Source organism: Panthera onca, chromosome F1 (genome assembly GCF_046562875.1).
Source record: "Panthera onca isolate mPanOnc1 chromosome F1, mPanOnc1 haplotype 2, whole genome shotgun sequence".
Taxonomy (NCBI): domain Eukaryota; kingdom Metazoa; phylum Chordata; class Mammalia; order Carnivora; family Felidae; genus Panthera; species Panthera onca.
In genome coordinates, this window is record NC_138355.1 from 68,339,143 (window position 1) to 68,360,970 (window position 21,828).

The 21,828-nt window shown below is 41.2% G+C and overlaps 2 protein-coding genes across 2 annotated transcripts; both read left to right on the forward strand.

Annotated features, from left to right (window-relative positions):
• Window positions 1-224: 224 nt before the first annotated feature.
• LOC145713342 (olfactory receptor 10X1-like) lies at window positions 225-1,148 on the forward strand. Its single transcript, XM_081791843.1, has one exon. It carries the CDS (start codon window positions 225-227, stop codon window positions 1,146-1,148), a length of 924 nt encoding a protein of 307 aa, XP_081647969.1.
• A 6,190-nt stretch (window positions 1,149-7,338) lies between these two features.
• On the forward strand, window positions 7,339-8,262 carry LOC132674671 (olfactory receptor 10X1-like). The gene has a single exon (XM_060627233.3). The coding sequence runs from the start codon at window positions 7,339-7,341 to the stop codon at window positions 8,260-8,262; it is 924 nt and encodes a 307-aa protein (XP_060483216.3).
• Window positions 8,263-21,828: the final 13,566 nt, after the last annotated feature.

A 21,828-nucleotide genomic window follows, 5' to 3' on the forward strand; every position in this document is an offset into this window, starting at 1 on the left:
ACCAAGCGATCAGTAATTGCACCCCTAATAAAGGTATAACAAATGAACTAAAAATTCGGAAAACCCGTGACCTACATACACATGGTGTTTTGCCACACAAATTGAAGAATCAATTGGTCATCGTAACTCCCTGATCATCTGTCTTATTCACACCACAACCTTCAAAGAATAACGGAGAGTTGAATATTTACTTGTTGTTTCTTTCACATTTCAGACATGCCACAATGAAGGCCAACCAGACAGTCCTGAAAGAATTCATTCTTGTGGGCTTCTCCTCGTACCCACACGTGCGGACGTTCCTCTTCGTGCTCTTTTTTGGCCTCTACCTTCTCACCCTCACAGGTAACCTGGCCATCCTGGGCCTAACTTGGGCGGACAGATCTCTCCACACCCCTATGTACCTCTTCCTCCGTGCCCTCTCTTTCTCCGAGACCTGCTACACGCTGACCATCATCCCCAAGATGCTGGCAGACCTGCTCACTGAGAAGAGAAGCATTTCAGTCCCGGGGTGTGGCTTGCAGATGTGTTTCTTCCTGGGACTTGGTGGCACTAACTGCATCATCCTCACGCTGATGGGATACGATCGCTTTCTGGCCATCTGCCACCCTCTCCGATACCCACTGCTGATGACCAATGTGGTGTGTGGGCACCTGGTGGTCTCTGCTTGGGCCGGAGGCTTCCTTATCTCTGTGACAGAGACCGCACTGATATTCGGGGGCTCGTTCTGCACCCCCAACCTCATCCACCATTTCTTCTGCCACATGCGGGCCGTGGTGAGGCTGTCCTGTCTAGACAGCGACCTCACCGAACTCGTTGTAACAATGGTCTCAGTGTCAGGTTTGATGGGTACCTTTCTGCTCATCGTCACCACTTACGTTTTCATTCTGTCCACTGTCTTCAGGATCCCTTCAGCCGAGGGCAAGCAGAAGGCCTTTTCTACCTGCGCCTCTCATCTCACTGTGGTCATCGTCCACTTTGGCTTCGCGGCTATTGTCTATCTGAAGCCTGAAGGATCGGGAGGAGATGACACACTCATCGCTGTCCCTTACACCATCATCACCCCTTTCCTCAGCCCCCTCATTTTCAGCCTCAGGAATAGAGACATGAAGAATGCGTTCAGAAAGCTGCTGGCAAAGAGGAGTTTCTGAATACATAATCCTGGCTTGTAGGTGCATGATTGTGTGTTCCCTAATGTCAGTAGGCATTTACCATGCGATGTCAGGAGAAGGCTTGCCATTGGCCTTTTACCAGAGGTTGGCATGAAGGAAACCAGAGACTGGGAGCTAAACAATCACAAACATTACTTAGTTTTAAGAAAGCTGTTCAATTACTTCTACTTCTCCTGGCTGTTCCTCAAGACGGTAGCCTTCTACCAGCCGGCCACTGGGTGTCTTGCACCATTAATGGGCATTGGAGGAACAAGATTGTGGAAGGCAAAAACAACCCCTGTGACCACAACACTAAGAGGTGCTTAAAAATATCTAAAGATACAGGGACAACTGGGTGGCTTAGTTGGTATAGCAACCCACTCTTGGTTTCAGCTCAGGTCATGATCTCATGATTCATGAGTTTGTGCCCAGCATTGGGCTCCATGCTGACATGTCAGAGCCTGCTTGGGAGTATCTCCCCCTCCTTCTCTTCCCCTGTCCTCCTCACTATGTATCCCTTTCTCTCTCAAATAAATAAACATTTAAAAAATATCTAAAGATATAACAGTTAAGGAATTTTTTTAAAACTTTGCTGTAAGGTGTTGGGCTGTGCCTCCCAGGAGGTAAACCATTTCTCACAGGTGATACACTATGTAGAAATCAACAGTCTATTGTGCGTATCTGGATTGATGTGTATATTGGTAAGTCTTATGTCATAGTGATTAGTGAAGGTTTTAAAAAACACTGTTCATGGTTGTGTCCTTCAAGTGACTGTCAGAGGCTCACTCTGAATAAACAGGGTATCTTGAAACATTGATCCAACAAGCCAATAAGGCAGTAGAGTCTGCATGACAGGCAGAGTCCCTGGACGAGGGTTGGAAATAACCCCCATTTTCTTCAAAACAAAGGTATTCAAAGCAAATGTCTAACAAAAGCACATGTCATGATATCGAAGGATTCGACGTTGACGTGTATTGTGGAACAATTCTGGCAGAGATGTGATGTGCAATGAAAGAAACCAGATACACACAGCATCCAATCTCGGGAATTTTCTGACTTCTTTCCTCAGTTCTGTTGGTAACCCAATTTGTGCTCTTTCCTGTGGGACGTAACCTTTGTGAAGGGGGTTCATGTAGATCCAGGATATGACAAGCGTGGGGACAATGTCTGTTCCCCATCATTTACAGAGATGTTATAAAGATAAATGAGAAGATGGATAAAAAATATTATCAACACAGTGATTACAGTTACCTCTTGCCATGATTCTATTTTCTTCTCTAGGATCAGCTGTGCAGGCAGAATATATCCCATCATCAATCTGTTCTCACTGCCTCCATGACAAGATTTCTTCCATTTTGGTTCCACCCTGAGAACTGACTATCTAATCTAGGGAAGCCATAAAATCTTGTCGATAGATGCCAACAATTTACTCAGTCCTGGTGGTCATAGGAAATATGGTGAAGTGTTAACTATAGTTCCTGAACTTGAATTTGAACTGGAACCAGTTAACCTTCACCTACCTGATATGGTGACTGTGGAGGCATTGCTACTTGCCTACTTAATATTATTGTAGAGATAGAAATAAGAACTTGAAGGGGAGCTGGAAAATGCTTCTAAATAAATCATGAATCAAATAAAAATTCTTGCAAATTTTTGAAAAGTGGTTTGAATTGGAGAGAAGGAAAACACTACAAATCAAAGCTGGCGGGACATAGCTTTGCAGTGTTTACATGGAAATCCATGGCCTCCAAAATGCATATTAGAGAAGTCCACAGACTGAAGGTTAATAACCTAAGCATTCCTCTCAAGAGTCTGGGGAAGGAATAAAGAATGAACACAAAATGATTGTGAAGAATAAAATGAATTGGTAAAAGCAGAAATTAATTAAGTAATAGTATACAATACAGTGGTTCAAAACGTCAAAAGGTGGATTGTTGAAAATAATAGTGAATCTATTGTCCCTGGGGAGACTGATAAAGAAATTAAGACAGGAAATGCAACTAGACAATGATGGGAATGAAAATTGGGGCGTTTCTCTGGTCACACCCACATAAAAGATGAGACTATCCTGTGAGTGATTTCATGATCATGGCTTTGAGAACTTACACAAAGTGGGAAAATTCCTAGAGATCACATATTAAAGCCGACCTGGGGAAACCAGTTGTCTAATTCTCAAGAAAGAGAATTTTAATTAATACATTCTACATTAACAACAGACAAACAAACGAACCTCTGGAAACCTTAAGCTTCACCAGGAGATTCTGCCAAAATTTTAAAGTGGTTGTTATGCCAAATGTACCCAAAACCTTCCCTGGCACAGAAGAATAAACACCCCCAACTCAGGTTTTGGGCCAATACCATTTAGAAACTGGATTTGGAAATCACACTCAGGAGCATAGACGCAGAACTCGTAAGTAAAACTCAAGGTGGATTCAGTCTAGAAATGCAAGTTTGGCACATTTGAAATAGAGCTGTAGAATTAATCACGTTACCCAAATAAAGGATATTAATCGTGTAATTACTTTAATTGATGAAGAATTGATTACTTTAATTGATGAAGAATATTATGGGATAAAATGTAATACCCATTCAGGGAATGAATAAAAACTAGCATAATAGGAATCAAAAGAAATTTCCTGCGGCGCCTAAGTGGCTTAGTCGTTTCAGTGTCCAGCTCTTGATTTCGGCTCAGGTCATGGTCTATGAGTTCCCCTACTTCCCATCTTCACCAACCCTAGGATGGCCAATTTCTAAAAAAAAAATTTCTAAAAGTGGAGTAGTGAAAACAGATTGACTCCATCACCTTTTCCCACCAAGGTACTAATTTTTGGTAAGAACAGACCATTCCTTGTAATTCTCTGAGTTCCTTCAGAGTACAGTCTTCCAACATTATAGGCCCCAAATACCCAGGGAACTGATTGGAACTGGTGATGAGAGGGCCAGAGTGGGAGGGAGGGGGAGAGCATTAGGGATGCAGCTCACTCCCCTCCCTGCCAAACAAACTGAGGAATTAGCATGGACTAGCTAGGACTCTGCAAGCTTTAAATCCCCAGAGATTCCAGGCAGAGTTTTCCTGGTCACATGTTACAAAACAGCCCTGGAACTAATGAGAGAAAATTACAAAGTTGAGTCAGAAAGTTCTCCTGCTCCCTCTGATGCAAGAAGAGAGGAATCCCTTAGGGTCTCCTAACCAGAGCCAAACCTCTAGAGCTGAGGACCCACAAGTGCTAATGATAATCAGACAATATCTCCAAACCGGTGGAAGAAAAGGTTCTTAACCACTGTGATGAGTGAGTGGTAGAGACAGACCAGGGCACGTGTGGCCCAGCCTCACAGCTCATGTGGAAAACTCTAGGGCCACAGAAAGCTAAGGCTGGCACCAAATCACTTCCCAGCTGGGGAAACTTAGATCCAGAAGGCACAAGGACTTTGCTAAGGTCACTCAACTAGCAGTGACAACAGGCTCTTAGACAATGGCTTTTATACTAAGTGGATCTCTGTGTCTTCTGAGCGAAGAGCAAAGCAGGCTTCCCACAGTGTGAAGACCATCATGGAAGAATAGAACCCTAACACTGAATCGGCTTTGGGGCGCTGATAACAGACACAAGGTAGGAAACCCTTGTAGTGATTGGAGGCTGTTTTCCTCATGATTAATTGTCCCTGTACTTTCTCCAAAGTACCATTTCTCTGCGACTCTGGAAAGGGTGTGTATTTCATTCTTCAGCGGATCCATACTGCAAATTACATTTGATACAACTTGATTTGGGGACAACTTCAGACATAGTCAGGGTAGAGTGGGGTATAATATTCTCACGCCCCTAAACACATATACACACATTCAAATATGCCAGGAGTAGAGGGAGATTCTGAAATTCACACTCTACTACTGCTGATTCACCAAGTAGGCAAGTAAGGTAAGATTAAGTAAGAAAGGCTGTCTTGGAATATGTATTACTGATTCTTTGCATTTTCAAAATGTTTCTGAATGAAATGATGGATTGGAACACAACCCCCCTGGCTGTTTAGGAGGGGATATGGCGTATGGTGTGGAATCAGACTGTCCTGCAATTCATATGTCAAAGAGCTTCAATTTTGCCCCATGGGTCCCAGGTACTAAAAACAATCGCTTTGCCAATATTCTCTCCTCTCACCCACTTTGGGGTACTTAGGCAATCTTTTGGTTCCACTATCCGTCTCATTGCTCTACTGACAGGGTTCCCGTGGAGAGTCTAGAGAATTTGGAGACGTGAGTGTGTACAGTGTTCTACTGAGGCAGGAAGTCTTCACAATAGCTCATGATAATGGAAGGGCATATGGCACCTAGCATTTCTGAGAGGGGAGACGGTCTTCTGAGACAATCTCGAGTTTTCACAAGGCTCTTTCAGGGCAAAGTGGAACAACAATCTGCAAGAGTGGGTGGGGATCCCAAGGAGTTTCATGCTCAATTTGGATGCTGAGGAGGTTTGCCTAAAAGGCCTCAGAAGGAAGTCCAAGGGTGATTCAGAATACAGCCTTAGGCAGGAAGGCAAAATAATGCTCTCGTCTTCTTTTGAGGATATAATTACTCACTTATGGAAGGTGAGGTGTGGACACAGGGAGGGAAAGCATGCTACAGGAAAGGAGAAAGGATGGAGGGAAGGATGAGTCACATGTCAGGGGAGGCTGAGGAATAAGGAAGTCATGTCAGGTCAAAGAGGACTAAAGAATCAAGAGATCCCTAAGATAGAGTCCACATGGCTGCATATCTCATTGGGAAATGTTATAATTTTACCATTATGTTTATTTTTATATTTATGCATATTGATTTATATGTTAAAACTATTGACTTATAGTTCAGAACTTCTTCAAAAATAATAATAAAGATTCAGCCCATTTTCCCACTGCTTCTTCTGTCTTTTCGTGACCAGCTTGACTCTGCTGACGGAATGCTTAATCTTAGCCTCCACCATATCTACTTAAGACTGGAAAGACTTGCTATCTCCAGGCTCAAAATTCTGCCCGATGCCGAATAACAAGGTAAAACAGAAACTGTTTTAGATTCAGCTTCGTTGCGATCACTAACCTATCCGTGCACGTGTATTGGGAATCATTACCTTCTTCAAATGCTCCATATTAGCGCTTGGAGACATACAGAGATGTGTGACCGTAGACTCTTTACGGGAGGAGAAAAAAAGATAAATTGTAAGAATGTACAATTCAGTCAAAACATTGGCTTCTCGCTACAAATATGCCCCTTCACAGACACAGCTCTCTTCTTGCTAAAAAGAGGGAAATAATCTCAGCTGCCATACACATTCCACAGCTGTCCTACACACTTCTCATCTATGTTGTCATGCATAAAACCAAACAACATTAGAAGGAAACTAGCAAAACGTAGAGCCTATCAATGCTAGTTATGAAATATATTGACATGTGGCAGAGGAAACACGATGGATCAACATAATACAAGGCTGAGGGAATGTGTCAAATGCATGGAAAAGCAGCATATTATAGATTTCAGAAGAGGATGAGATTAAAAGAGATGCAGAATATCAAAGAATTTATAGAATTCAAGGGTTGACCTTTTTGGGATACTGAGCATGGCACTGAAGGAATGGGCAAAATCTCAGCTGCACCTGCACCGAATTTGGATAAAAAGTCTGTTTATGGGTAGCATCCACATACTCTAATGAATCGCTATTAATCCAGAGGGTCGTGGAGTATCCGGTCTTCCCTCTCCTCAGAGTACAGGGAAGGAAACATGTTCTTTATTTCCTTTAATATTCCAGGGCCTAAATGTCTCCTCCAAGAAGAGTTCATGACTTTGGGCTCCCTTATGATTATAACCATTGTCTACATTTGGTCCCAGAATTACTAACAAACCAACTATGAATCTTCACTCATGGGATATTTACAGACAATATTCTGTGTGCAAGTTGCTTTGTCAGACCCTGACTCTGTCTGTCTATTAGTTACTTTAATTCTTTTAGTATTCAGAGTCTTCTACAAATGTAGCACACCTAAGCGTGTGAATATCCTTTATCTAGGCATCAATTAGACTATTTTTCCCCTTATGATATTATCAGCCAAGAGGAGTTGGTTGGTCATCGTAACTCCCTGATCATCTGTCTTATTCACACCACAACCTTCAAAGAATAACGGAGAGTTGAATATTTACTTGTTGTTTCTTTCACATTTCAGACATGCCACAATGAAGGCCAACCAGACAGTCCTGAAAGAATTCATTCTTGTGGGCTTCTCCTCGTACCCACACGTGCGGACGTTCCTCTTCGTGCTCTTTTTTGGCCTCTACCTTCTCACCCTCACAGGTAACCTGGCCATCCTGGGTCTAACTTGGGCAGACAGATCTCTCCACACCCCTATGTACCTCTTCCTCCGTGCCCTCTCTTTCTCCGAGACCTGCTACACGCTGACCATCATCCCCAAGATGCTGGCAGACCTGCTCACTGAGAAGAGAAACATTTCAGTCCTGGGGTGTGGCTTGCAGATGTGTTTCTTCCTGGGACTTGGTGGCACTAACTGCATCATCCTCACGCTGATGGGATACGATCGCTTTCTGGCCATCTGCCACCCTCTCCGATACCCACTGCTGATGACCAATGTGGTGTGTGGGCACCTGGTGGTCTCTGCTTGGGCCGGAGGCTTCCTTATCTCTGTGACAGAGACCGCACTGATATTCGGGGGCTCGTTCTGCACCCCCAACCTCATCCACCATTTCTTCTGCCACATGCGGGCCGTGGTGAGGCTGTCTTGTCTAGACAGCGACCTCACTGAACTGCTTGTAACAATGGTCTCAGTGTCAGCCTTGACGGGCACCTTTCTGCTCATTATCATCACTTACGTTTTCATTCTGTCCACTGTCTTCAGGATCCCTTCAGCCGAGGGCAAGCAGAAGGCCTTTTCTACCTGCGCCTCTCATCTCACTGTGGTCATCGTCCACTTTGGCTTCGCGGCTATTGTCTATCTGAAGCCAGAAGGATCGGGAGGAGATGACACACTCATCGCTGTCCCTTACACCGTCATCACCCCTTTCCTCAGCCCCCTCATTTTCAGCCTCAGGAATAGAGACATGAAGAATGCGTTCAGAAAGCTGCTGACAAAGAGGAGTTTCTGAATACATAATCCTGGCTTGTAGTTGCATGATTGTGTGTTCCCTAATGTCAGTAGGCATTTATCATGCGATGTCAGGAGAAGGCTTGCCATTGGCCTTTTACCAGAGGTTGGCATGTAGGAAACCAGAGACTGGGAGCTAAACAATCACAAACATTACTTAGTTTTAAAAAAGTTGTTCAGGGGCGCCTGGGTGGCTCAGTCGGTTAAGGGGCCGACTTCAGCTCAGGTCATGATCTCACGGTCCGTGAGTTCGAGCCTCATGTCGGGCTCTGTGCTGACAGCTCAGAGCCTGGAGCCCATTTCAGATTCTGTGTCTCCCTCTCTCTCTGACCCTCCCCTGCTCATGCTCTGTCTCTCTCTGTCTCAAAAATAAATAAACGTTAAAAAAAATTAAAAAAAAAAGTTGTTCAATTAGTTCTATTTCTACTGGCTGTTCCTCAAGATAGTACACTTCTGTCAGTCACCCTCCGGGCATCCTGCACCATGGATGGCTTTGGAAGAGCAAGATTGTGGAAGGGAAAAACAACCCCTGTGACCACAACACTAAGAGGTGCTTTAAAATATCTAAAGATTCAATGGTGGAAGAATTTTTCTAAGCAACATTGTCAGGCATTGTGCTGTGCCTCCCAGGAGAAAAACATTTCTCATAAGTGATATACTATGTAGAAATCATCAACGGTCTATTGTGCATGTCTGGATTGATGTGTATATTTGGTCAGTTCTGTGCCATAATGATTACAGAAGTTTCTTTTAAACACTGTTCATGACTGTGTTCTTCACATGACTGTCAGAGGCTCCCTCTGAATATACAGGATATCTTGAAACATTGATCCAACAGGCAAACAAGGCAGTGGAGTCTCTCTGAAAGTCAGGGTCCCTGGACGAGGCCTGGAAATAACCCCCACGGTCTTTAAAAGGAAGACATTCAGAGCAAATGTGTAAAAAAAAGCACATGTTATGATATTGAAGGGTTTGACAATGAAAGGTATTTTGGAACAATTTTGGCAGACATATGATGTGCAGTGAAGGAAACCAGATGAACATCGCGTCAAATCCTGGGGATTTTCTGACTTCTTTCCTCAGTTCTATTGTTAACCCAATTCGTGCTCTCTCCTGTGGGATGTAACCTTTGTGTTGGGGTTTCGTGTGCATCCGGTATTTGACAAATGTGGGGACAATGTCTGTTCCCCATCATTTACGGGGAAGTTATTAAGCTAACTGAGATAATGAACAAAAAATATTATGAACACACTCTGATTATGATTACCTCTTGCCATGACTCTATGTTCTTCTCTGGGACCATCTTGTGCCTCACATACAGGCAGAATATGTCCCCTCTTCAATCTGTGCTCACTGCCTCCATGACAATGTTTCTTCGACTTTGGTTCCACCCTGAGAACTGACTATCCAATCTAGGGAAGTCATAAAGTCTTGTAAACAGATGCCAACAATTTACCCAGTTATGGTGGGCATAGAGAATATGATGAAGTGTAGTCTCAAGTTCCTAAACTTGAGTTTGGACCCATTAACTTGCATCTACCCGATATGGTGACTGTGGAGGCATTGCTAGTTGCCTACTTAATATTCATTGCTGAGATAGAAATAAGTACTTGCAGGGGAGCTGGAAAATACCTACAGGTGTAAAAGTCAAGAAACACACTTGTAAATAAATCATGAATCAAATGAAAATCTTGGGAATCCTGGAAAAATGGTTTGAATTGGAGAAAATGAAAACACTACAAGTCAAAGCTGGTGGGACATAGCTTTTCAGTGTTTACATGGAAATCCACGGCCTCCAAAATGCGTATTAGATAAGTTCACAGGCTGAAAATTAATAACCTAAGCTTTCCTGTCAAGAATTCAAAACAGGAATAATAAACGAGCACAAAAAGATCGTAAAGAATAAAATGAATAGATAAGCGCAGAATTAATTAAATAATAGTTTTCAGTACAGTGGCTCAAAAAGTCAAAAAGTGGAATGTTGAAAATAATCATAAATTGTCTTGTTCCCCAGTGAGACTGATGAAGAAATTAAGACAGGAAATAAAACTAAACAATGATGGGAATGAAAATTGGGGCACTTCTCAGTTCACACCCACACCTAAAAGATGAGACAATCCTGTGAGTGATTCCATGATCATGGATTTGAGAACTTACACAAAGTTGTAAAGTTCCTAGAGAACACATATTAAAGTTGACCTGAGGAAACCAGCCGTTTCATTTTCAAGAAATAGAATTTTAGTTAATATATTCTACATCAACAAGAGGCAAACAAACCTCCGAATCCTTTAAACTTCACTAGGAGATTTTGGCAATTTTCTAAAGTGGATGTTATGCCAAAAGTGCCCAAAACCTTGCCTGGAATAGAAAAGAGTAAAGACTCTTCAACTCAGTTTTGGGACCAGTACCATTTAGAAACGGGATTTTGACCTCTCGCTCAGGAGCATAGACGCAGAACTCGGAGGGAAAACTCAAGTTGGATTTAGTTCAGAGATTCAAGGTTGACACATTTGAAATAGATCAGTAGAATTTATCACATTATCAAAATAAGGGATATTAATCAAGTAATTATTTTATTGATGAAGAAGAACTTTTGGATAAAGTTGAATATCCACTCGGGGATGAATAAAACCTATTAGCATGATAGGAATCAAAAGAATCTTCCTGGGACGCCTGGGTGGCTGGTTAGTTAAGCGTCTAACTCTTGATTTTGGCTCATGATCTCATGATGTCATGATCTCACAGTTCGTGGGGTCTAGCTCCGCATCTGGCCACGACTCTCTTGAAGAATACCGTGACATGATTTGTTTTACCGGATATCAAGTCTCATCATGCAGCCACAGTGTGAAAGTGGTCCACGTTTCAAAGACACCAACATGGAGAAGAGAGCCCCAAAGACCCACGCACACGTGGGCACTGGGGCATATTTATGATAAATCTGGCTTTGCAGAGCGGTTGGACAACAATAGACTTTTCAAAAACTCACGCTTGCAAAGTTGCGTATCCGTAGAGGCAAAAGGAAACCTGTCTCCCGAAACAACAACAGCGGCAAAATCAGTTTCTGAGTATCAAAACCTGACTGTGAAAGGCAGAACGATAAACCTTCTAAATGTTGATATGAAAAAAATTGTCTTCACAACGTCCTTGGGACATGAGAGATTGTTTAAACTGGACGTTAAAATCTTAACTAAAAATGAGAAGATCGAGTGAATTAAAATCGAGAAATTGTGTTCATTAAAGAAGAATTGGCCAGCAAATGGACAGACAAGTCACATAAAACTGAAAAGAAATCGAAGGAGAAGATTAATGTGCAATTTAAGAGACTGATTACTTTTGGAGGGAGGAGGCTGGGATAGGGAGGGACACACAGAAGGACTAGTCGTTGGCAAACTCTAGTTTGATCTCTTCCTTCATCTGGGTAGGGATTACAAAAGTCTTTGCTTGCAAAAATGTTCACTGAGCTCTATATTTGTTTGGATGACTTTCTGAATCTGTGTTTTCTTTTAAAAACATACAGACTAAACAAGGAGCTCCATTGATTGAGAGTAAATACCCCCAACACATACAATTGGCAAAAGGCTCATACACAGTGTGTGTAAAAACCATCCCAAAACCAAACAAGATAGTACAATCCAATCAAAATGGTAACCAGTGGCCTCAGGAACCCTTCTCATAACCACCCTGTCAATCACAGTAACCTGCAGCAGTTAGGAGGGTCCAAAAGATGAGCGAGATGCAGATATTAGTGTAGCATTAGTAGAACTCTTTGCTTTCGAGCAGTTTTCCTCGTGCTATTGTTTTATACGTCGAGCTAGAGATTGTAGCATGCATTTTTAATTTCATACATCCTATGTAAAGTTAATATTGAATGATTTCCAGTAAAATATAGAAAAGTTGCAATGACATAGCTCCATTTACTTAAATCTACCAACACATTGCTAGAATTTTTAGACGGGCATATGCCTTTTTAAAGAAATTAAGAGAATACTGATACATGCGTAGGTGATCGTTTCGATTTAACCTCACACTCAGTTTCAGGTTTCTTCATCGTCTCCTGTGCATCCAAGTTACCATGGGTTTCATTTGTCTTCAGCCTTCCCTTAGTATTTACTACACCGCATGCTGGCTAGCAACTCTCTTCATTTTTTTGTCTGAGGATTTCTTCATTTTGCCTTCATTTGTGAAACATCGTTTTGCCGGATAAAAACTTCCTCGTCCAGGGGGTACCTTTCTTCATCTTCCCCTGTGTCATTTTCAGTGTCTCTGTCCTCCCCAGTTTCTGAGGCACATACTGCCCTTAATGACATCGCCTTCTTACTCTATGTAATGTGTCACATTTCCCTCGTCGTTTCAGTATTTTCTCGTTGCCTTGGCTTTCATCAGTGTGATCATGAGGTGTCTAGATGTGCTTTTGTGTTTTTCTTACTTGTGATTTGTTGAACATCTTGACTTGGTTGTGGTGTTCCACCAAACCCGGGCAGTTTTCAGCGGTTATCTCTTCAAATATTTTCTTCCTCTGTATCTTTTGGTTTCGTCCCGATATTCCAATTATGCAAATGTTGGGCTACTTGATATTGTCTCGAAAATCTCACAGAATTGATTCACTTCTAAATTTCATTTATTTAAGTTCAAGTTAGTGAACATACAGTGTACTAATGTTTTCAGGAGTAGAACCCACCGATTCCTCACTTACATATAACACCTAGTGCTCATCCCAACAAGTGCCCTCCTTAATGCCCCTCCCCCGTTTGGTCCATCCCCCACCCACCTCCCCTCCAGCAACCCTCAGTTTGTTCTCCGTATTAAAGAGTCTCTTATAGTTTACCTCCCTCTCTGTTTTTCTCTTATTTTTCCTTTCTTTCCCCTATGCTCATCTATTTTGTTTCTGAAATGTCATATATGAGTGAAAACATAGGATATGTGTCTTTCTCTGACTGACTTATTTCACTAGGATGAAATTGATTAATTTTAAGTCTAGTTGTTTCTTCTTGAGATTGACTGATTTCTACTGATTTATTTTCCAATTCATTGGTCCTTTCTTCTAATATCTCCAAAATGCTGCTGAGCCTTTTTCACATATATATGCCAGTAATACATAAAATAAATAATATTTCATGGCAAAGGTGATTTATTCCAAGAATGCAGGACTGATTTAGTATTTGAAAGTATGTTGACTGCATTCACTAAACTAATCAAATAAATGGGAAAAATTAATATACTCATCTCAATATTTGTAAAAATGTACTTGTAAAAATCGATATCCATTGCTGATTTTTAAAAAACTCTGTTTCTATTTAAACCACCCTCCTGCCTCATTGTGAAATATTGAATTCTTTTCTCTAGAATGAGCAATTTGACCACTCTATACATCATCGTACCAGAGATGCAAACCAGCATGGTAATGGAAGCAAAGGATACAAAAGATGAAATGATTTGAAAGGAATGGTGAAACCCTTCATTTGCAGATAACATGACTGAATATCTAAAAAGTCTTACTAAATCTACAGAAGGACTACAAACCTAAGAAACACATTTAGCAAGTTCTCAGGCCAATTGTTTTTCCTTATATTAGATACAAAAATAAAAAATTACTTTTTTATAAACAGAGAGAAAGAGAGAGAGCAGAGGAAGGGGACAGAGAAAGAGAGAGAGAATCATAAGCCGGCTCCAAATTCATTGTGGATCCTGAGCTGTGTGGGGCTTGAGCCCACACCCCTGAGATTGTGATGTGAGCTGAAATCAAGTGTCAGACACTCAACTAACCGAACCAACTAGGTGCCCCAGAAATTACATTTTTAGATGTTAATTTCAATAGCCTCAAAACATAGACATTTAGGATAAACACTTAGAATTCAATTTAGGACAAGATGAGGAAGTATTCTGCACTGAAATGATAAACAGTAATGCAACAGATTAAATAGATTAAATAAATGGATACAATCAATTTTATGGATAAAAATACTCAATATTGTAAAAATTCATCTGTTGGTTCAATGCAACTCAATGAAAAATTGAAACAGGATTTAGAGCACCCGAGTGGCTCAGTCGGTTAAGCGTCCAACTCTGGCTTAGGTCATGATCTCACAGTTCATGAGTTCGAGCCCCGCGTCGGGCTCTCTGCTGACAGCTCAGAGCCTGGAGCCTGCTTCGGATTCTGTGTCTCCCTCTCTCTCTGCCTCTCCCCTGCTTGTGCTCTGTGTCCCTCTGTTTCTCTCTGTTTCTCTCTCTCTCAAAAATAAATAAACATTAAAAAATTGTTTTAGTTCAAACAGGATTTGTGTAGAAATTGGCAAGCAAATTCTAAAGATTTATCTGGCAATGTAAAGATCTATAAACAATCATGAGAGACTGGGATGAATTAAACACCTGGTCTTAAAATCACTATAAAGTAAACAACAGTGAAAACTCTGTGCTGCTAGAAAAAAGGTAGATATAGAGATCAATGAGAAATATAGAGTCCAGAAATAGTCACATCTGTGTATAGATCTATCGGTTTCCATAAAGTTCCATGTGCAAATTAATGAGGAAAGGAAAGTCTTTCCAACCAATGGTACTGAAACCACTACATTTCAGTATAAAAAAACTAAACTAAACTAAGCTAAAACCTTAATCCTGACTTCATTTCATAGACACAAATTATCCCAGATGAGGCTGAGATCGATATGCCTGAAAGTACAGAGCAACTAAGAGAACACACAGGACAATATCCTCATGACCTTGAGAGAGGCAAAGAAACTTTTTAGGCAGCAGACAAAAAGGAAAAGACATAAAAAGTTGATCAATCAAACCACAAAAATCAAACTTCTACAACACAAAGAGCAGATGCAGAGCAAAATGGTAGGACAACTTCATAAGAAATGCCAGTCTTTTGAAATGTTTACATTTTTTTTCCTTTTTTATATTTTGTAATTGTTAAAACTTCTAAACTTTTTTAAATTTAAAATTTGGTTAACGTACAATGCAGTGTCGCCTTCAGGAGTCGAATTCAGTGATGCATCACTTACATACAACAACACTTGGTGCTCATCACAACAAGCGCCCTCCTTAATACTCATCACCCATCCAGCCCATCTCCCACCCCCTGCCTCCGTCAACCTTCAGTTTGTCCCGTATCATTAAGAGTCTCTTTCGGTTTGTTTCCTTCTCTTCTCTTTTCCCCCCATTCCCGTAGGTTTATCTGTTTTGTTTCTTAAATTCCACATATGAGTGAAATCAGATGGTATTTGTCTTTCTCTGCTTGACGTGTTTCACTTAGCACAACACTTTCTAGTTCCATCCACGTTGTTGCACATGGCAAGATTCCATTCTTTTCTGATGGCTGAGAAAGATTTTATTGTGTATGTATACATCTTCTTTATCCTTTCATCAGTCGTTGGAGATGTGGACTCTCTCCATAGTTAGCCTATTTTTGATTATGCTGCTATACACATTGGGATGCATGTTCCCTTTCAAACCAAAAATCAAAGGATTTTTCTATCCTATCAGTGAATACCCAGTAGTGCAATTGTGAAATTGTAAGGTAGTTCCATTTTTAGTTTCTTGAGGAACCTCCATAGTGTCCTCCAGAGTGGCTGTACCAATTTGCATCCCCACCAAGAGTACAAGAGGATTCTGTTTTCTTCACATCCTTGCCAACACCTATTGCTTCATGCATTATTGACTTTAGCCACTCTGACAGGGGTGAGGTGGTATCTCATCGTGGTTTTGATTTCTACTCTCCTGATGACGAGTGATGTCGAGCACTTTTCATGTGTATGTTCGTCATCTAGACTGCATCTTTGGAAAGGTGTCTATTCATGACTTCTGTCCATTTCTTCACTGGATTACTTACAGTTTTGGTGTTGATAAGTTCTTAATAGATTTTGGGTGCGAATCCTTTATCACATATGTAATTTTCTAATATCTTCTCTCATTCCGTAGGCTGCCTCTTAGTTTTGTTGATTGTATCCTTTGCTGTGCAGAAGCTTTATCTTGAGGAAGTCTTTATACTTTGTGTTTCCTTTTGTTTCCCTTTCCTTTGGCCACGTGTCTAGTAGGAAGTTGCTCTGGCCAAGGTCAAGGAGGATCTGTGTTCTCCTCTAGGATTTGGATGGTTTCCTGTCTCACATTTAATTCGTTCATCCATTTTGAATTTAGTTTTCTGTATGGGGTAAGAAAGTGGTCCAGTTTCATTCTTCTGCATGTTGCTGTCTAGTTTCCCCAAACCCTCAACAAAGTCGGGAGAGATGGAACCTAACTCAACATCATAAAGGCCATATATGAAAGACTCATGCTAATATGATCCTCAGTCGAGGGCGAAATTGAGAGCCTTTCCCCTAGCGTCAGGAAGAAGACCACGTTGTTCATTCTCACCATTACTATTTAACACAGTACTGGACGTCTTAATGTCAGCAGTCATACAAAAAAAGGGACAAAAGGGCATACAAATTGGCAAGGAAGAAGTGAAACTTTCACCATTTGCAACAGATGGTACTCTGCATGAAAAACCGAAAAAAGACCCCAAACAATTGCTAGAACTGATACATAAATTCAGCAGTGTCACAGCATGTAAAATGAACATATAGAAATCTTTGCATTTCTACCCACCAATAATGAAGTAACGGAAAGAGATATCAAGAAAGCTATCCCATGTACAATTGGATCAAAAACCGTGAGATACTTAGGAATGAGCCTAACTAAAAAGATGAAAGATGAGGATGCTGAGAACTATAGAAATCTTATGAAAGAATTGAAGAAGACACCGAGAAATGGGAGAACATCGATGCTCACAGATTGGAAGAACAAACAATGTGAAATACTACACAAAGCAGTCTACACATTCACTGCAATCCCTATCAAAATAACGCCAGCATTTTTCACAGAGCTAGAGCAAATAATTCTAAACTGTGTAGAGAACCAGAAAAGACCCCGAATGGTCAATGTAACCTTGAAAGAAGAAAACCAAAGCTGGAGGCATACAATTCCGGACTTCAAGCTGTATTACAAAGCTGTGATCCACACGACACTATGGTACTGGCACAAAAACAGACACACAGGACAATGGAACAGAGTAGAGAACCCAAGATGGACTCACAACGAGATGGTCAACGAATCCTCGACAAAGCAAGAAATGCCAATTTCTACAAGGCTGAACAGAGACCTAGTGAGCGTATTGCCACACAAAGACTTGTATGAATACGTTGAGCTGCTTAATTCATACTGATGCGCGGAGTTCTTTCCAGAGAATGTTTCGTAAGCCCTGGGAAAGCGATTGGGGTAACTGCTGAAACGTCGGCGATGTTCTGCTCTCAAGGCCGTGGAACACAATAGCACTGTGAGATCCAGAGTCCCCTGATCTCCCAGGAGCCAGTTAGGGAAGAGGCACACTGTGATTACTTAGCAGTCCTTGAAACTGCACCTCTTCCCTGCACGCTTTCACACAAACACCAGATGTGTGTTTGGTCTATGTCTGCAGGCTCCTTGTGGTTTCTTCCCATGCTTTGACATCCTTTGGTGTTTATCCCTGGTGAACATGAAAGAGACACCATGTGCAGTTGGCTGTTATTTGTGTTTCACTGGCAGAGGCAGCCCTGCACATCCACTCAGTCTAAGCGTCTGGGAACTTTTTCTTCAGTGTGCGGCTACACTTTGAAAAACGAGACGCAGCCCAAATGACCGTGAGCATGTGAAAACATACACAAGTTGTGGAATGTGCATGCCAAGAACTAAAACCAGGGAGTGAAAGGGAATAAAGGGGAAACAACATGGAAAATCTCAGAGCATTAGGCGAGTGAAAGCAGCCATAAGCAACACCATTCACACACCATGTCTCCGTTTCTGAATTCAAAGAACAAGAAAGTGTTGTCGAAATCACCCCCCTGATGGCCCTTGCGGCTCTGGTTGGACAAGGGCACCAAGGAACTTCCTGAAAGGATGGAAAAGTCCCAGGTCTTGAGCTCAGTTTGATTAGTTATGAAAATGCAAATTAAACAACACACTTCTGAATAACCAGTGGGTCAGAGGACAACTCAAAAGAGAAACACAAATATATATATATATATATATATATATATATATATATATATATATCTTGCCACAGACGACAATCCCAAACTTACAAGATGCATCAAAAGCATCTGTTACAGGAAAATTTGTATTGATAAATAACCCTCATTGAGAAGAAAGATCCCAAATACATAGCCTATCTTGACACCTGACAGAACTAGAAAAAGAACGCACTAAACCCAAAGACAGCAGAAGGAATGAAATAACAAAGATGGGCACGGAAATAAATAAAGACTAGAAAGACAGTAGAGAAGATGGATGGAATTAGCAGCAGGGGTGTTTATTTGTTGGTTGGTGAGTCTTGCAGGGGGTCTGATTACTGTCTCCAGGTTGTGGACTCCAGCAGCTCTAAGACTGGGGGACTTAGGCAACAAGACCCAGGGAACTTGTCACTATGTTGTGCTTTGGGCCCCAAAGCCCCGAGCTGCTCTTACACTTTTTTTTTTTTTTTTTTTTTTTTTTAAACGTTTTTTATTTATTTTTGGGACAGAGAGAGACACAGCATGAACGGGGGAGGGGCAGAGAGAGAGGGAGACACAGAATCGGAAACAGGCTCCAGGCTCCGGGCCATCAGCCCAGAGCCTGACGCGGGGCTCGAACCCACGGACCGCGAGATCGTGACCTGGCTGAAGTCGGACGCTTAACCGACTGCGCCACCCAGGCGCCCCTGCTCTTACCCTTTTTAGCATTCAGGTGTGTCTTCTTCGGTAATGGCCAGAGTTTTCAACTGTACTAAGTTGGAAGAACGGGGAAGGTCTTTCTACCCTGGGGTCTGACAACTATTGTTCTCAGCTCTGTGTTATCAGAACGTTTCCTAAATCTACCGAGTGAAACCTGTATCTCGGACCTTTACAGCGAGGCAAATAGAGGGATAAGCAGATAGACAGCTACAGCGTGCTGCAGGCTCAGAGGCTTTCAGTAAAAATCTACTGGCCGAGGTGATTGAAATCAACAGTGTTTTTATTTTCCCCAGACTTCCGAATACATAAATTTAGGCAACATGTTTTTAAGTAATAGAAAAATAATCATAATTGATGATAATTTTATAATAACTGGAAAACCCAATTATGGTAAACTTTTCAGAAGCTGAAAAAAATGAATGTTGATGATTGACAATGAATATTTTATCAAGTCAAACAGCATCCATATCATGTTTTGGAGAAAGTAGAAAAAGGAACTGATAAAATTATACTCCAATGAATTGTTACAAATAAGTTTTGATGATAGGCTATTAATGAAATATAACTTAGAAGGAATTCAGAGAATTTAGCTGCACTGCTTTTTAAAATAATTTTTAGGGGGAATAAAATTGATTCTGAGCTGTCTCGTTTTTGCAAAATAATGTTATTCCTTGGTATATGACATAATTTGTAAAGCACCACTTTCATTCAGGGATAATTTTACATTGAAAAATATCACATTTAATCAGAATTCCTCTTAGACACAAAATATGATTTAAAAAATCAACCCAAACACATTTTTGTTGCAGAGAAGTATGCTAAGGACATCAAATAAAAACCGTATTAATAAACAAACAAACAAACAAACAAACAATTTTTGTGCCCATATATCAGAGAAGTACATAGAGAAAAATAAGAATATATTTTAAAATGGAATATGTAAGATAGCAAAACACTATTGCATTTAAATAACATCAAATACTTTTTTTAAAAGTGCTACCAGGAACGGAGTGAAAACATCAATATATGCAATATGGAACGTGATATATGAGGTGATTTTAATTTAACAAAGAATATACATAAAGAAATGTAGGGACAGCTCTCAATGTAAAGGGCATTGCCCAGGCCAACTGCAGTGACCGTGGACAGAGGAAGGAGACGGGCCGGTCATGTCTGTGATGGCTAGGGAGTGAATGCAGGGCGAGCTTCCCCACGCAGAACTGTGTGGTTTCAACCCCTGCAGGCACCCGAGGGCAGAGCCCCTGGTTTCTTATCAGCTTGCCCAGCTGTGTGGCAGAAGGGAAGGGGGCTGGGGGGTAAAGTATAAAAGCTTTCAGAAAACCACAAAGTGGAGTCAGACTGGAATGCATTCTGCCAATATCTCGCGATCTTGATGAATGTAGGCATGAGGTAGGTTTTAATATTGGACGCAATGATTTCCATTTGATTCTTCTTTAAGATTGTTACATATCTTCAAGAACTTGTTAGTTTACATGTAAATCAGAATATGTTTGTTGTTCTCTATAAAAAAATTGGGAGGGGGTTTTAAAAGGATTGCAATGAGCCCATACATCAAATTGGGGATCAATTTTGTTATTTTTTTCTAGTTTCTTGAGATAGGAATTTAAGTCATTTCATAGAGACCTCTCTTCTCCTCTAGTGTGCTATAAATACCCTTGCAGGATGCTCTAGCTGCAACCCACACATTTGGATATGTTGTCATTTCATTTTGCATCAGTTTACGAACGATTTTCATTTCTACTGACCTCTTCTTTATGAGCATGGACAGCTTCATATTGTTTAACCTCCTTGTGTTTACAGATTTTCCTACCGTCTTTCTGTTCTTGATTTCCAGGTTGAAACTAACATGGTTAGAGAACCAGAATGTCCTCTGCGTAATTTCCCTCCCTTTACATTTCTTGCAGTTGAATAGCTTAAGGAGTGCACCTGCTGTGATGAGCAGCCAGTGATGGATGGGTGTGTTTGATCACTGTATTGTACACCTGAATAAGATAACACTGTATGTTAATGAACTGGAATTAAAATAAAAACTTAAAAACATTCTTGTGGTTTGTCTTGTGGCCCAGGACATGATTATGTGTGTGTGTGTGTGTGTGTGTGTGTGTGTGTGTGTGCGCCTGTGCATGATGGAGGACAGGTTACCTACGCCACTGGGTGATGCTGCTGTGGGCAGATGAGGCCTGGCTCCCTGATGTCAGGTGGGCCCTCACACTGCAGGTAGAGCCAGTAGGGTTCCCACTGCCATTGGCTGTGGGTCTCCCTAAAATGGCCCTGCGTGGCCTCCCCTTTCTTGGTCCCTTGCCAGAGAGAACATCTGTGCTTTTATTTTTTTCGTTTGCCTTTGCCTTTGCCTGTGGACATTTGCTGATTGCAGGTTGCAGAGCTCTCCACACCCCAGCTGGACTTCATGGGGTTTGATAAAAAAGAGATCCTTGGAAACCCTCTGTGGTGGTGTTCTTCAAGCGCTGAGACCCCTGGCCAATCCATTCGCCATGATTCCTCTTCCAGAGCCCTTTTCTGAGTGTTGAGATGTTTCCACGCTTTTTAGTTGTATTTAAAGGGTGGTGCAGAGAAATGTGAAAGTCCACTTTCCCTGAACGTGAATGCATTCAAGATGCTAAGAAATTAATAAAACGCTTGACTAAATTTTAAAACATTTTATAATTTTTAATTTCCCAACAATAGTCTATGAGTTACAATACTTCCAATCCTTTCCAACACTAGGATAGCCAATCTTTTTTTTAAAACACGTTCTAATAATTGGGTAGTTGAATCAAATTGCCTCCGTCATCTTTTCTCCACCAAGGTAAAAATTCTTTTTT